The 15,878-nt window shown below is 44.0% G+C and overlaps 1 protein-coding gene across 2 annotated transcripts in view; it reads right to left on the bottom strand.

Moving 5' to 3' along the window:
• Nucleotides 1–15,878, bottom strand: part of LOC129527569 (BOS complex subunit NOMO3-like) — a 99,727-nt gene that overhangs the window by 13,125 nt on the left and 70,724 nt on the right. Inside the window, exon 14 of one of the 2 annotated variants that reach the window (XR_010131328.1) lies at nucleotides 143–450. Coding sequence is in view for 1 of the 2 variants with exons in the window: in XM_055365333.2 (XP_055221308.2) it covers nucleotides 3,517–3,613 (97 nt within the window). In the remaining variant the exon portion in view is untranslated. Of the gene's footprint in view, nucleotides 1–142; nucleotides 451–3,284; nucleotides 3,614–15,878 lie in introns of those variants that run through there. The other variant, XM_055365333.2, reaches the window with a different exon arrangement.

Below are 15,878 nucleotides of genomic sequence, written 5' to 3'. Positions count from 1 at the left end.
CACCATGCTAAATTACATCACATACATCAGTTTATGTATGCATAAACATACATCAGTTTATCTGCCCTCAAGGGGTGATACTATTATTAACCTCCACTTGACAGATCAAGAAAGCAAGGCTCAAAGAAGTTAAATTGCTTACCTGAAGTGACTTAGCTAACAAGCGGCAGAGGCAGGATTTGAACCAAGATCTCTGTCCAACTTCAAAGCATGGTCTTGCTCTTCATAAAGGTGTTCTCATCTGCAGGTCTCTGCTGTTGCTTGTGGCAAAGACAGTTGTCACATATGAAATTGCTCAATCCAAAGTGCTTCTGCTTTAAATCTAAATAGTTACCAAACATTCTGCCCCCTGTAAAGCTGAAATTTCTCCCGAAGGCTTCAGGCTTGTGCCCTAGGACTTCTTGTCACCTGGCCAGCTGGTCACAGTGTCTTTGAATGACTGGGGGAGAGCTGTGGCAAAATGGTAAAGTGTGATGGTTAATTTCATGTGTCAACTTGACTGAGCTAAAGGATGCCCAGATAGCTGGTAAAACATTACATCCGGGTGTGTGTGTCTATGAGGGCATTTCTGGAAGAGATTAGCATTAGAATCTGTAGACTGAGTAAAGAAGACTACCCTCAGCCAGGTGCGGTGGCTCACGCCTGTAATCCCAGCACTTTGGGAGGCCAAGGTGGGCCGATCACGAGTTCAGGAGATCAAGACCATCCTGGCTAACATGGCAAAACCCCGTCTCTACTAAAAATACAAAAAATTAGCCGGGCGTGGTGGCGGGCACCTGTAGTCCCAGCTACTCGGGAGGCTGAGGCAGGAGAATGGCGTGAACCTGGGAGGCGGAGCTTGCAGTGAGCCGAGATCATGCCACTGCACTCGGGCCTGGGCAACACTGCAAGACTCCATCTCAAAAAAAGAAAAAAAGAAGACCACCCTCACCCATGTGGGCAGACATCATCCCATCTGTTGAGAGCCCAAACAGAACGAAAAGCAAAGGAAGTGTACATTTTCTGTTTGAGCTGGGACATTCACCTTCTCCTGACCTTGGAGATCAGAGCTCCTGGTTCTTGGGCCTTCAGACTTACCCTGGGACTTAATGTCATTGGCTTTCCTCGTACCCCACCTTGCAGATGGCAGAGCATGGAACCTAGCCTCCATAACTGCATAAACCAATCCGTATAATAAATAGACATATATATCCTACTGGTTCTATTTCTCTAGAGAACCCTAATACAGGAAGGTTGTGAGGTCTGGGATCTAAATCCCAGCTCTGCCCCTGAGTTGCTCAAGCATAGCCTGTCCAAAGCTGAGTTCCCTTGATCTTTTTCCCCAAACTCCTCCTCCTCTACTAACCCAGCCACCATCAATGCTCCTCCTCCAACCACACATTCCACCTTGCCCCTCCTGGAACAGAGATTCCCACCTCAGGACCTTTGCACTGGCTGTTGCCTCTACCTAGAACTGCTTTGCCCTCCAATATCGACACTGCTCCCTCACGTCCTTCAAGTCTTTGCATAACTGTCGCCATCTCAATGAGGCCAAGCCTGGCCACCACCACCCCCAACTGCACGCCCTACATCCCGTTACCTTCTCTGTATTTCTCATAGCAGTTGCCACCTTCTACAATGCCATGTAATTTACTTGTTTTGTTTCTGGTTTACTGTGTGCCTTCCCCCACTGGAATCAGTGTGCCCCAGTGACTGGTAGAACCTAGGTAGTAACTGAACACGTGTTCCCTATGAAATTGGTTTAACTCTGCTGGATGTGTGAAATTTTTTGTAATAAAATATTGGGGGTAATGGTCTCAAAGGCAGTCGTTTTATCTGCTTTGTTCACTGATGTATCCCAAGTGTCTGAAACAAGACCTGGCTCATAGAAGGTGCACAATAAACATTACTGAATGGAGGAATTAAGGAGTAAATGTGTTACTTAGGGCAAGTTATCTTATCTCCCTAAAGCTCTAGGTGTCAACTACAAAGGGGCAAAATAGTAGCTATTTTTCATTTATTAAGTATTTATTGAGCATCTACTATATATCTAGAACTATATATGTAGGTACTAGAGATACAACTGTGTGAAAGACAGACCAAGTCCTCCTTCTCATGGAGCTTTCAATCCAGATAGGGAAACATGACCACAATTTCATGTGACTCCTTCATTTATTACTTATTGAGCATCTACTATATATCTGGAACTATGTAGGTAGTAGAGATACAACTGTGTGAAAGGTAGACCAAGTCCTCCTCATGGAGCTTTCAATCCAGATAGGGAAACAAGACCACAATATTTCATGTAACTCCAATGCCATCTATGAGATTGCCTAATACCTGTGTGTCCCAACTCTGTCACAGGGATTCAGGGAGGACCACTCAGCTGAGTGGCATCAAAACTGAGCACTGAATCTTAATTGTTAGGATTCTGCTAATAAGAAAACTGCATCTTTATTTTGCTGAGGGCGACAATGCATCCAGCTAAAAATCATCTTTCACTAGCATCTCTTGCAGCTAGGGCTGGCCATCTGACGTAGTTCTGACCAGTGAAAAGAAGGGAGAGTGCACCTTTAGTTTTCTGGCTTGCTGCCCTCCCTTGGCTTCTACGCCTGCTGACATGATACCTGGAGATGAAGCAGCTATTTTGTAACCATGAGGATAGAAATTGCACAGCAGAGCAAGAAAATGAAAAAAGTGGGGGTTTCTGATGGTCTCTTTGATTCACTCTACCAACATGGCTTGCCTATTGTTTAGCTTATTGTGTAAGCCAAATAAACCCTTGCACCTTCAAGCCATGATAATAGGGTTTTCTGATACTTACAGCCGTATCTGTTGTCCCAAGCAAGATATTAACGAGGTTAAGAGGATGAAAGTGAAATGTACTAAGCCCAGGGCACAGCATGTGCAAAGGACCAGAGGTGTGAGTGAGCAAAGTCAATTCCAGCAACAGAAAGTTCAGGGCAGCTGAAGTGGAGTGGGTGAAAAGCAGGTGGTGAGTGAAGAGTCTGCAAGAGCAAACAGGGATCCCATTGAAATCAAGGTTTTGTAAATCGAATTGGAGAAACAGTGAAGAGCCATAGCAAGCTGCTAAGAAAAATCTGAGTTAATTTATGGAAAGTGTCCAACGCACAGTGGGTGCCCAAGATATAAGCACCGTGAGTATAATTTTACCTTGGAATACACACAAAATTAACTCCTCCGACAAAATGAAGATGCATCACTTTTATCTGCAAGCCCGCCAGAGGTCAGACACATGCAGAGGGAAAACAGTATGGTGAGATGAAGAAAAACAATCCAGCCAGGACAGTTACACCGACGCTTTATTCATATTTGCCACCATCGGGATTTCTTCCCACACAGTGACTCACTCACAGCACCAATCTCAAGGACCCTCTTTAATCAACTGTGCTGAGCAGTGACATCCAAGCTCACCTCGGAAAACGACGGAAACTCCAAGGCAAGGTGGCCTCCCGAAGTGGCCTTTTCCCTTCCCTCCTCATCCCTGGGCTGTTTCCAGCAGACGGCAGTGAACGCCTAAATGAGGGTTTGATCAGTGGAGGCCAAGCTGATATTGATAAAGCAGCTGCAGTTTCCGCAAATCACCCAGCACTCATAGATACTGAAGATTAATCTTTACAAATACGGGGCAAAGGGGGAGAGAAAAAACCAAGTCGATTTAGTTTCCGATTATTACTTTCTCCAGAGGCGCTGAAGAGTCAAAAGTTTAACTGATGTACATTAGACAGGGAGACAAATCCAGAAATATCACCCAATTACCCGGTAGCTTCTAGAAGGTATTTTTCATGACAGCAGGTGGGTTTGCCTTTTCTAAATCAGGAAGGAGACAAGACACCGCTAAGAGGATGTTGACTTGGCCCAGCACACAAGCACTAACCTCACCGGACAAATAGAAGCCTGAAAATTTGTCCTCAGTCTACACGCTCCCCCTGAAAACACATTTCCACCGATTTCCTAGTTATTTCTGTTTTATGCCACATGTTTAGAAATTAAATTGTTCCTTCCTGGAACAAGATGGACTTTTTTTTAACTACAAAGAAATAATAAGTGCTTAGCCTCCCTAGGCCTGCATTTTCACATCCAGAGAGTGGGTACAGCCCAGGGCGTAATGTTTAGAGGGCACTGACACCATCCAGAGGGGATCATTCTCTACCGTGCAGGGCTATTCCACCCACTGCAGGATGTTTACTGGCATCCCTGAAGTCTACGCACCAGATGCCAGTAGCACCATTACCTCATCCCCAGTTGTGACAACTGAAAATGTCTCCAGACATGACCAAATGTCCCTGAGAGATAAAACCACCTGCATAGTCATGAACAGATAACACGACTAAGAATGGGGAAAACGTGAATCAAAAGATGTTCCATGCTGTGTTCACATAAGCAATAAAACCAAATGCTTGAATTTGATGCTAGTTATAACCTTTTTATTCATGTCCATGTCACAGCCAAAGAACTTTTTTTTTTTTTTTTTTTTTTTTGCAGAGACAGCATTTCATTTATTTCAGGACACTTTCACAGAAGTATTCATATATTCTGGCAAAATGAAATCATATATTACACAAACATTTCATTTCCATAGTTAGTACAGAAGAGGAAAAATTATTTGTGGTCAAAATTACTCCTGAGATTCCTTTAAATCAACCATAATTTATAGAGTGCACATGTACTTGTGTATGTAATCATTTTAAGTAATAACTATGCCCCTCGAACAGTTGGAAGGCACTGAGCTGGACCGAAGAATTAACAAAAGAGAAAGCTCTTCACAGATACTTGGGTTTTGAAACCATTCTGCCATTAGATAGCTACCTAGTCCTCAAGGTGAACTAAGCATGATGGAGGAATTCCAAGTGTGGCTTCCCACCTGCAGCGTCGACTCCATTGAGCCTCTGCTGCTAACCTTAGCATACAACCCTAGATGATCTTGTCGTGAAGATGAAGGAGATCACAGACAACATCTTGCCAGGGATTGAGTTTTAATGCTGGCGTTTTAGTTATCCTGTTGGGCCACAAAAACATGTCAGGCAAGATGTTAAGTTTTGTTTAAAGCATCAAGAATTCCAGGCCCGGCGCGGTGACTCACGACTGTAATTCCAGCACTTTGGGAGGCCTAGGCGGGCGGATCACGAGGTCAAGAGATCGAGACCATCCTGGTTAACACAGTGAAACCCCGTCTCTACTAAATATACAAAAAATTAGCCGGGCGCGGTGGCGGGCGCCTGTAGTCCCAGCTACTTGGGAGGCTGAGGCAGGAGGATGGCGTGAACCCGGGAGGCGGAACTTGCAGTGAGCAGAGATCGCGCCACTGCACTCCAGCCTGGGTGACAGAGCCAGACTTCGTTTCAAAAAATAATAATAATAAAGAATTCCAAAATCAAGTACAAAATCAAAAGGCAGATTTTCAAACAAAATCTTTGAAAAGTGGTTCTGGCCGGGCACAGTGGCTCACGACTATAATCCCAGCACTTTGGGAGGCCTAAGCGGGCGGATCACGAGGTCAGGAGATGGAGACCACCCTGGCTAACACGGTGAAACCCCGTCTCTAGTAAAAATACAAAAAAAAAAAAAAAAAAAAAAAAAATCAGCGGGACGTGGTGGCGGGCACCTGTAGTCCCAGGTACTCGGGAGGCTGAGGCAGGAGAATGGCGTGAACCCGGGAGGCGGAGCTTGCAGTGAGCCGAGATGGCGCCACTGCACTCCAGCCTGGGCGACAGAGCGAGACTCCATCTCAAAATATATATATAAATAAAAATAAAAGTGGTTCTGTCCTGCTTACACCCTCTTCTCACGCTTTTCAGGCACAAAGAAGGGCCAAGAGCAAGAGAGGATTTCTTTGCCTGGCGTAACTGCACAAGGCCCCATAATTAGACGACCCCACTCTGATGCTGACAGTTTGAAATTCCTATAATTTTTTTTTTTTTTTTTTTTTTGAGACAAGGTCTTTCTCTGTCACCCAGGCTGCAATGCAGTGGCATGAACATGGCTCACTGCAGCCTCAACCTCCTAGGCTCAAGCGGTCCTCCTGCCTTAGCCTCCTGAGTGACTAGGACCGCAGATGTATACCACCATTCCCGGCTGATTTATTTATTTATTTATTTATTCTATTTATTTTTGTAGAGATGCAGTTTTGCCATGTTGCCCAGGCTGGTCTCAAACTCCTGGACTCAAAGCAACTCCCCAGCCTCAGCCTCCAAAAGTATTGGGATTACAGGTGTGAGCCCCTGCACCCAGCCAGAATTCCTATAATTTTCATAACAAGAATCCCCACATTTTCGTTTTGTGCTGGGCCCTGAAAACTATGCAGCTAGTCCTGCCCAGGATGCTTATTTTATTTCATTTTCCCAGCTTTAGAGGGGTAAAATTGACAAATAAAAATTGAATACATTTACAGTGTACAATGTGATCTTTGGAGATATATGTATACACAAATTGTGAAATGATCACCATGAACCAGCTAATTACCCTATTCATTACCTCCCATAGTTGTCTTTGGATGTTTATGTGATGAGAACACCTAAGATCTGCTCTCTTAGTGAAAGGATGGTGATTATCAGAGGCTGGGAAGGGTAGTGGGCTGGGGAATGTAAGAATGGTTAATGGATACAAGAAAAATAGTTACAAAGAATGAGTAACACTTACTACTCGGTCAGGTGTGGTGGCTCACACCTGTAAGCCCCGCACTTTAGGAGGCCGAGGCGGACAGATCGCTTAAGGCCAGGATTTCAAGACTAGCCGGGCAACATGGCAGTACCCCATCTCTACTAAAAATACAAAAAATAGCCAGGCATTGTGGGGCACACCTGTAGTCCCAGCTACTCAGGAGGCTGAAGTGGGAGGATCACTTGAGCCCAGGAAGTCGAGGCTGCAGTGAGCTGTCATCATGCCACTGCACTCTAGCCTGGGTAACAGAAATGAGATCTTCACTCCAAAAAAAAAAAAAAGACCTACTACTTGATAGCACAACAGAGTGACTATAGTCAATAATTTAATTGTACTTTTTTTTTTTTTTTTTTTTGAGACAGAGTCTTGCTCTGTCACCAGGCTGGAGTACAGTGGCGCGATCTGGGCTCACTGCAACCTCTGCCTCCTGGGTTCAAGCAATTCTCCTGCCTCAGCCTCCCGAGTAGCTGGGACTACAGGCATATGCCACCATGCCTGGCTCATTTTTTGTATTTTTAGTAGAGACGGGGTTTCATCATGTTGGCCAGGATGGTCTCAAACTCTAGACCTCGTGATCCACCTGCTTCGGCCTCCCAAAGTGTGGGGATTACAGGCATGAGCCACCATGCCCGGCCTAATTGTACATTTTAAAATAACTGAAAGAGTGTATTTGGATTGTTTGTAACACAAAGGATAAATATTGAGGGTACAGATACCCCATTCTTCATGATGTGATTATTACACACCACATACCTGTACATGTACCCGTAAATATACACATTTATTACATACCCACAAAAAGTAAAAAAAAATTTTTAAGAGCTGCTCTCTTAACAAATTTCAAGTAAACAATATGGTATTGTTAACCATAGTTACCGTGACAAATATGAGATGCCCAGAACTTATTCATCTCATCACCGAAAGTTTGTACCCTTTGAGCAACATTTCCCCCTAGCCCCTGGCAACCATTCTAATTCGACTCTCTTTTTCTCTGAGTTCAACATTTTCAGATTCCACAGATAAGTGAGATCACACAGCATTTGTCTTTCTCTGTCTGAATTAGTTCACTTAGCTAATTCTACTCTTTTTGTATGAGTTCAACGTTTTTAAATTCCACAAATAAGTGAGATCACACAGCATTTGTCTTTCTCTAAGTCCACTTAGACAATCAGAGGTGCTTGTTTTAAACTCAGGTTCCTGGACCCCACTGTTTTCAACAATTCAGCTTGATATCCAAGCCTGTAAGAGACACTTTTTTTCTCTGGATTAAAATGAGAGACAGTGAGAGGAGAGGAAGAATAGAGGAGGAGAGCTTTCTGTCTAAAAATCTAAGGGATTCCAATTAAAAATCACCTCTCATTGTACATGCAGAAAATGTACAGTGAGACACAAAGATGGGTTGGAAGACAAAACTCTGAAACTAGTCTGGGAGGGTTAAGTGACTTCATGGAAGTAAATACTAAAATATCAAAATGCTCTAAACTTTCCATTTTTCTAAATGTGCTGAGAAAAAAATCTGATTATTTGACAGGAATTTTAAAAAGAACAATTTTTATAAAACTAAAATCACACTCCTGAACACTCAAATGCTTAGCATAGGGGATGAAATTGACCTGGAATTTTCTTTGTGAGAGGAAGGACCAAGTTCCCAATGTGGACACGTTACCAGTTAGATTTTCCAAGCACAGTTCATACTGCAGAATTCACCTAACCTGATTTAGGTTTCTCCTTTATAATCAGTTTCCACTTGCACTTCAGCTACCACGAAAAAGTAAGTAAGTAAAGCAAAGACGTAAATTCTTGGGAACTTTGTTATGAGAGGAACTTTCTAGACTGCACTTAGTTGTCTTATTTAATTAGCTACCAGGGAAACAAAACATATAGTATGTCCAAGGAGTTGACTCAATGGAATGCTGTCATGCTATACAGATCTAACATCATGCTGGGTGAGACACACAGTCTATTTTAGAAAGCCAAACAGGGCCGGGTGCGATAGCTCATGCCTGTAATCCCCAGCACTTTGGGAGGCCTAGGCGGGTAGATTACCTGAAGTCAGGAGTTTGAGACCAGCCTGACCAACGTGGAGAAACCCCATCTCTACTAAAAATACAGAATTAGATGGGCGTGGTGACGCATGCCTATAATCCCAGCTTCCCAGCTACTCTGGAGGCTGAAGCAGGAGAATCACTTGAACCTGGGAGATGGAGGTTGTGGTGAGCCGAGATCACGCCATTGCACTCCAGCCTGAGCAACAAGAACAAAACTCCATCTCAGAAAAATAAAAAAAGAAAGCAAGCAAGCAAAACAGAAGCAAAGCATGCCAGAGGTTTATTCCAAGCCTCTGACAGTAGGAGTCCTGAAATCCACCTGGTGGATGAAGGAGGAGACAAAATTTAGAGGACTTGCCAGAATCACAGAATGTGGGGAGATGTTTCCAAAGGGGGCCTCATCTCATGCTGCAAACGTTTTGTCTGGAGAATACCAAAAAAAAAAAAAAAAAAAAAAGTTTTGTTTGTGTCTTGTGTCTTGGGTTGTTTTGTTGTTGTTGTTTTTTAACGTCATCAATGAGGCGTTCCTTGTTCTGCTGAGGCCCTAGAAGCGTTCAGGAAAGGAAATGCAGAGGTGGGAACTGGAGAGAAATAATGTGCTCAATAAAAGGAGAAAGGTTTTGGAGCCAGACAAGAAAAAAAATGAGAAGCAGAGCTGGGGAAAGAATAGAGAGTTCTAGAAGCCTGAATGTGCCAGAAAATCATCCCCTCCAGAATCCCCCAGTCTTCAGTGAAGCCCTATGAACTCACTAGCTGAGTAGGTTTCCTGCAGGCAATGGGAGACGCAAAGTCCTGCATTTAAGCTCCTGTGGGTTGGGGGCACCAGGGCCAGAGGCAGATACGACCTTGAGAAGGTCGCCCTCCCCAGATTAGCAGGAAGTAGCCTGCGTAGAAGATCTTACCTAGATCTTTGAGGATTCAGGGGACCCCAGCTGACATGTGGGTTATTCTACTTAATTATAAAATGTTTGAGCGGGGCACAGTGACCCACACCTGTAATCCCAAGCACTTTGAGAAGCGGGGACAGGAGGAATGCTTCAGCCCAAGAGTTTGAGACCAGCCTGGGCAACACAGTGAGACTCTGTCTCTACACACTTTATTTTGTTTTTGTTTTTTTTTTTGGTTTGTTTTTTTAAATTAGCCAGGTAGGATGCTACAGGCCTGTGGTTCCAGCTACATGGGAGGCTGAGGTGGGAGGATCACTTGAGCCCAGGATTTTGAGGCTGCAGTGAGCTATGACTGTGCCACTGTACTCCAGCCTGGGCAAGAGAGTGAGACCCTGTCTCAAAAAATAAAAATAAAGGCCAGGTGCGACTGCTCACACCTGTAATCCCAGCACTTTGGGAGGCTGAAGTGGGTGGATCACTTGAGATCAGGAGTTCAAAACCAGCCTGGCCAACATGGTGAAACCCCATCTCTATAAAAATGCAAAAAATTAGCCGGCATGATGGCAGGTCCCTGTAATCCCAGCTACTTGGGAGGCTGAGGAGGGAAAAATCACTTAAACCCGGGAGGCAGAGGTTGCAGGGAGCCGAGATCGTTCCATTGCACTCCAGCCTGGGTGACAGAGTGAGATTCCATCTCAAAATAAAAATAAAAATAAAAATGTTTGGCCATTTCCAACCTTACCTTCAGACTATGGGTTCCTGGAGGACAGGTGCACTTCTCAGCCATCTCTGGATGCACTGATGTGACCATCTGTGTTAGTGTACTGGTATGGACCAGTAGGGTCCATACTTGCACAAATCCCAATAATCAGTATTTGCATCTCTTTGCTTGGCCAGGGCCCACAGTGCCTGTGCACAGGACAGGTCGGAAGTCCTGGAGAATTAACATGCCTCCTGCATTAGGTCTTCACCAGTGACTAACTGGAGGGATGTATAAATATCCCAGCTCCTTCACTCCTCCAGGGGGTGATTCTGAGCTACATGCTCAACACTAGGGTTTGCAAACTCTTGAAAAAGGGTCATATAGTAAATATTTTATGTTTTGCAGGTCATATTGTCTCTCACAGATGCTCAACTCTGCTGCCGTTGTATAAAAGCTGCCATGGGCTATACATAAATGAATGGGTGTGACTGTATTCCAGGAACATTTTATTGAAATAACAGGTGGCAGAACAGGTTTGCCATGGGCCAATAGTTTGCAAATCCCTGCTCTGTGTCATTTTCCAGAGTTCCCCAGAGAGATTACACTGTGATTCCCCACACTGGTAACTGACATGATAATGCATCTTTCTTGCCACTTCCCTCCCTTGCCTGTCCCCTTTCCCCCACCTCCTCAAGCTTAGTAAACTATTGGCACTCAAATCCTTGCCTCAGAGTCTACTTCAGTGAGCATCCAAACTAAAACAGTTGATTAGGACTTTTTTTGTTTTTTTGCAAGAGATGGAGTCTCGCCCTGTCACCCAGGCTAGAGTGCAGTGGCGCGATCTTAGTTCACTGCAACCTCTGCTTCCCAGGTTCAAGCAATTCTCCTGCCTCAGCCTCCTGAGTAGCTGGGATTACAGGTACGTGTCACCACGCCTAGCTAATTTTTTATTTTTAGTAGAGACAGGGTTTCACTATATGTTGGCCAAGCTAGTCTCAAACTCCTGACCTCAGGTGATCCGCCTGTATCAGCCTCCCAAAATGCTGGGATTACAGGCGTGAGCCACTGTGCCCAGCCTGATAAGGGTACTTTTGACTGCAAGCAACACAGAGTTGAACTACAGGTGATTTAAATATTAATTTTGCACCAACCTATAATCCAGATTTATTGTATCTCCCACACAAAATCCAGGCGTAGGTGGTCCAGACAGGTTAATTCAATAATGTCATGGCTTTGTGGTTTTTCTGATCCTTACTAGCTCACTACTGAGAACCAGGTCATGTGCCCAAGGCTAAACCAGTCAGCAGTGAGAGAAACAAGATGAGCATGCCTGGCTTGGGCCAACTGAGTTCCATGCCTAAGAGCATGAGGAAGGAAGGGGCTCCATTTCTCTGGGCATATTGCCAACTGATGCATGAATGAAAATGGGATGGTCTCAGCAAAGAAGAGAAAAGGGTTGCTGGGCAGGTAACCAATACATACCCAGCAGTTGGTGCTTAGAAAATGCTGCTGCATTCTATGAATGCATGAGCCACTGGATGTAAACAATGGATAGCAACTTTCTAGAAGAAAGATAAAGCTGAAGGAGTCATCCTGGACACACAAGAGTGGTGCAAAATAAGCACTGAGTGGCCAGGATGCTCAGGGGAAATCTCAGAGGCTTTAGGGAGCATAGTTACCTAACTCAGAACCATCAGTGCCAACTAAGGAAGACACAGGGTACATTGGTTAAAGTCAAGGACAATCATGTTCTTCCCCTAGTTAATAACAGACATGGCATTTTACAGTTCATAAAGCTCTTGTCCATTCATTAGTCTCACCATTCAGTCAATGAAATAAACCCAGGTCAATAATCAGGTCAGGTATTATTCTTTTAAAATAATTTTATCCCCATTTACTGTGGAAAAAAACTTCTTGAGACAGCTTGCAATAAAAGGTACACCCAAAGGGAAACCAAAAGAAAAATTATTTATTTATCAAATACATAAGAAAACTCATTTAGTATGGTTATTTTGATTGCGTGTGCTCTTGGGTTTTAGCTCCCTAATAGCCAGAGCAAAAGAAAAAGAAAACATAAAGGACACATGAATATCATCACTTAACAAAGGGAAGTATAGCTGTTCACAGGAAAGGAAATGATTTTTCTTAGAATAGAATTCAAAAAACATTCCATTTGGATCCTTACATAAGGCAAATGTAACTAAATGATGGATAATGTCTCCCATGATGGTTTTGCAGAAGATACGAGAAAGTCCTCATTCATCATGGCATTTCAATTAGTCCATTCTCACACTGCTAATAAAGACATACCTGAAACTGGGTATTTATAAAGAAAAAGAGGTGGACTCACAAATGGACTCACAATTCCACATGTCTAGGGAGGTCTCACAATCACGGCAGAAGGCAAAGGAGTAGCAAAGTCACATCTTACATGGCAGCAGGGAAGAGAGGGCCTATTATTTTTAGTAGAGACACGGTTTCACAATATGTCGGGCAGGCTGACAACTGGCCAAGAATAGCATGGAAAAGACCCCCCATCTTGATTCAATTACCTCCCACTGGGTCCCTCCCACAACACATGGGAATTATGGGAGCTACAGTTCAAGTTGAGATTTGGGTGGGGACACAGACAAACCATATCAATATCCCTAACCATCAGCATTTCATACAAAGCCAAAGGTTTCTCCCTGTGGATGGTATCATAGCATTGATACCCACAAGCCTCACTTCCATTCCACATTGTCCTGGATATCCTAGCTAGTGCAGTTAGCCAGGGGGGAAATGTCCAGAAAGGAAGAAATGAAACAGTCATCATTCCTAGGTGACTTGATCATGTACATACAAATCCAAGGAAAATTGTTATGGACTGAATGTCTTTGTCTTTCTCCACCAAATTCACACGTTGAAGCCCTAGCCCCCAGTGCAATGGCATTTGGAGGAGGTAATTTGGTTTAGATGAGGTCACGAGGGTATTACCCCCATGACGGGCCTAGTGTCTTTCCCCAGAAAAACAATATCCTTCACCAAATCCCGAAAATTATAACAACACCAGTTTTAAGTACTTACTATGCATGCACCAAGTGTTTACAGGTTTTGATGTACTCATTGAAACCTCACAGCAGCCTATAAACCCAGCTAGTATGTGGCAGAGTTGAGACGCAAACAGAAAAGCAGGACTCCAGATCCCCTTGGATCCTTACATAAGGGAAATGTAACCAAATGATGGATAATGTCTTCCATGATGGTTTTGTGGAAGATATGAGAATGTCCTCATTCATCATCATATTTGTATTAGTCCATTCTCACACTGCTAATAAAGACATGCCTGAGACTGGGTAATTTGTAAAGAAAAAGAGGTTTAATGGATTCAAGTTCCACATGTTGTCATATGCCACACTTCTTAGGGATGAATGAACATCACCATGATGCCACACTTCCTAGGGATGAATCAACGTCAGAATTTTTTTTTTTTTTAAGTTCTGGGATACAAGTGCAGAATGTGTAGGTTTCTTACGTAGGTATACATGTGCCATGGTGCTTTGCTGCACCTATCAACCCATCATCTAGGTTTTAAGCACCACAAGCATTAGCTATTTGTCCTAACGCTCTCCCACCCCTCACCCCCCTCTCTCCAACTGTCCCCAGTGTGTGTCGTTTCCCTCCCCCTCCGTGTGTCCATGTGTTCTCATTTGAACATCAGAGCTTAAAGAAGCATTCCTGCTCTCTTCTCTCCCCGCTGGGCTGGGCTTCAGGTGCCTCCTATATGCTTCCTCCATATCATCTCCATCCTTGCTTGTCATTGTCTGGGTTTGTATTCATTTCCTGAGACTTTTATAACAATGATCTCAAACTAAATGGCTTCAAACAACAGGAATTTCTTCTCTCCCAGGTCTGGAGGCCAGAAGACTGAAATCGGTTGCAATAAACTGAAATCAAGGTGTCAGTAGGGCTCATTCCCTATAGAAGTGCTAGGGGACAGTCTGTTCCTTGCCTCTTCCAGCTTCTGGTGGCTGCCAGCGTTCCCTTGCTTGGAGTGGCATCACCCCAATCTCTGCCTCCGTCTGGATATCACCTTCTTGTCTTCTGGGTGTAATATCTCTCCGCCTTTCTCTTATAAGACACTTGCAATCAAATTTAGGGCCCACCTAGATAATCCAGAATAATCTCCCCATCTCAACATCCTTAATTTAATCATACCTGCAAAGACTCCTTTTCCTTATAATTTAACATATACAGGTTCCGCGGACTAGAACCTGATATCTTTGAGTGGCCATGATTCAGCCTACTATAGGTTTCATCACTATCTCTTTATCAACTCTGAAGTCCTTAACAGCAGAGACCACCTGTGGCCATTTTCAAATGGCTGTACATTTTTTACATCAAAGCAATCCCTTAGGGCCAGGCACGGTGGCTCACGTCGGTAATCTCAGCAATTTGGGAGGCCAAGGCGGGCAGATCACCTGAGGTCAGGAGTTCCAGACCCACCTGGACAACACAGTGAAACCCCGTCTCCACTAAAAATACAAAAATTAGCTGATGTGGTGGTGGGCACCTGTAGTCCCAGCTGCTCTGGAGGCTGAGGCATGAGAATCACTTGAACCCAGGAGGCAGAGGTTGCAGTCAGCCGAGATCACGCCACTGCACTCCAGCCTGGGTGACAGAGGGAGACTCCGTCTCAAAAAAAACACAAAAAACAAACAAACAAAAACACACAACAATCTCTTGGGGTCTACACCCTCTCCCTTGACTTTAATGACCTCCATGATTGCTTTGACGTATTGAATATGGTGGAAATCATACTGTGCCCTTTTCCAGTCCATGTTTTAAAAGACTATCAAGCGCTACTTCCTATATCTTGGAATACTCACTTTTGGAACTCAGACACCACTATGCTACGAGAAGCCCAAACCACATAGAAAGGCCACATGAAAGTGCTCCAGGTGACAGCACCAACTGAGCTCCTAACCAGCAGCCAACATCATGCCAGCCATGTGTCTCAGCCATCTTGGATGGCCAGCCTAGTCAAGCCTTCACATGACTCCAGCCCGTCATTATCTGACTACAACTGCATAGGACTTGAAATGAGAACCACGTAGGTAAGCCCAATCAACAGAGTCATGAGCAATAATACCAAATATTTGTTTCCAGCCACTGTGGGATCAGGCTCTTTTTTATACAGCAAGAGATGATCTGAACATCATATCTGTTGCTGCACATAGTTCCAGGTGCCTGGAACTATGTCTGGAGGTCTTGATATTCCATGAAAGTGGAATAAATCAAATAAATAAAAATGGAATAAATCAACGAAACTCTAGAAGCTATGGATTCTAGGGAGTTGAGCTGGAGATCAGGAGGAATGGATATTAGGTCTCAAAGAAATGACAAGGTAATAAGGTAGAAGAAGAAGGCTGTGGATAAACAAATTTTCTGGAGCCTTAATGGCGGTGAGAAGTGGGCAAGTTCAATGTTGAGCAGGACCAAATTCAACAGACCCTCAGCAAATGTTTGCTGACTTAGCAGTACACAGATTCTGCATACATCTTCCTTCCTTTTAACCATTCCTTTAATTGTATAAGCAAT

This window comes from Gorilla gorilla, chromosome 18 (genome assembly GCF_029281585.2).
Source record: "Gorilla gorilla gorilla isolate KB3781 chromosome 18, NHGRI_mGorGor1-v2.1_pri, whole genome shotgun sequence".
NCBI lineage: Eukaryota > Metazoa > Chordata > Mammalia > Primates > Hominidae > Gorilla > Gorilla gorilla.
This window is presented reverse-complemented; position numbering and strand designations above follow the sequence as displayed.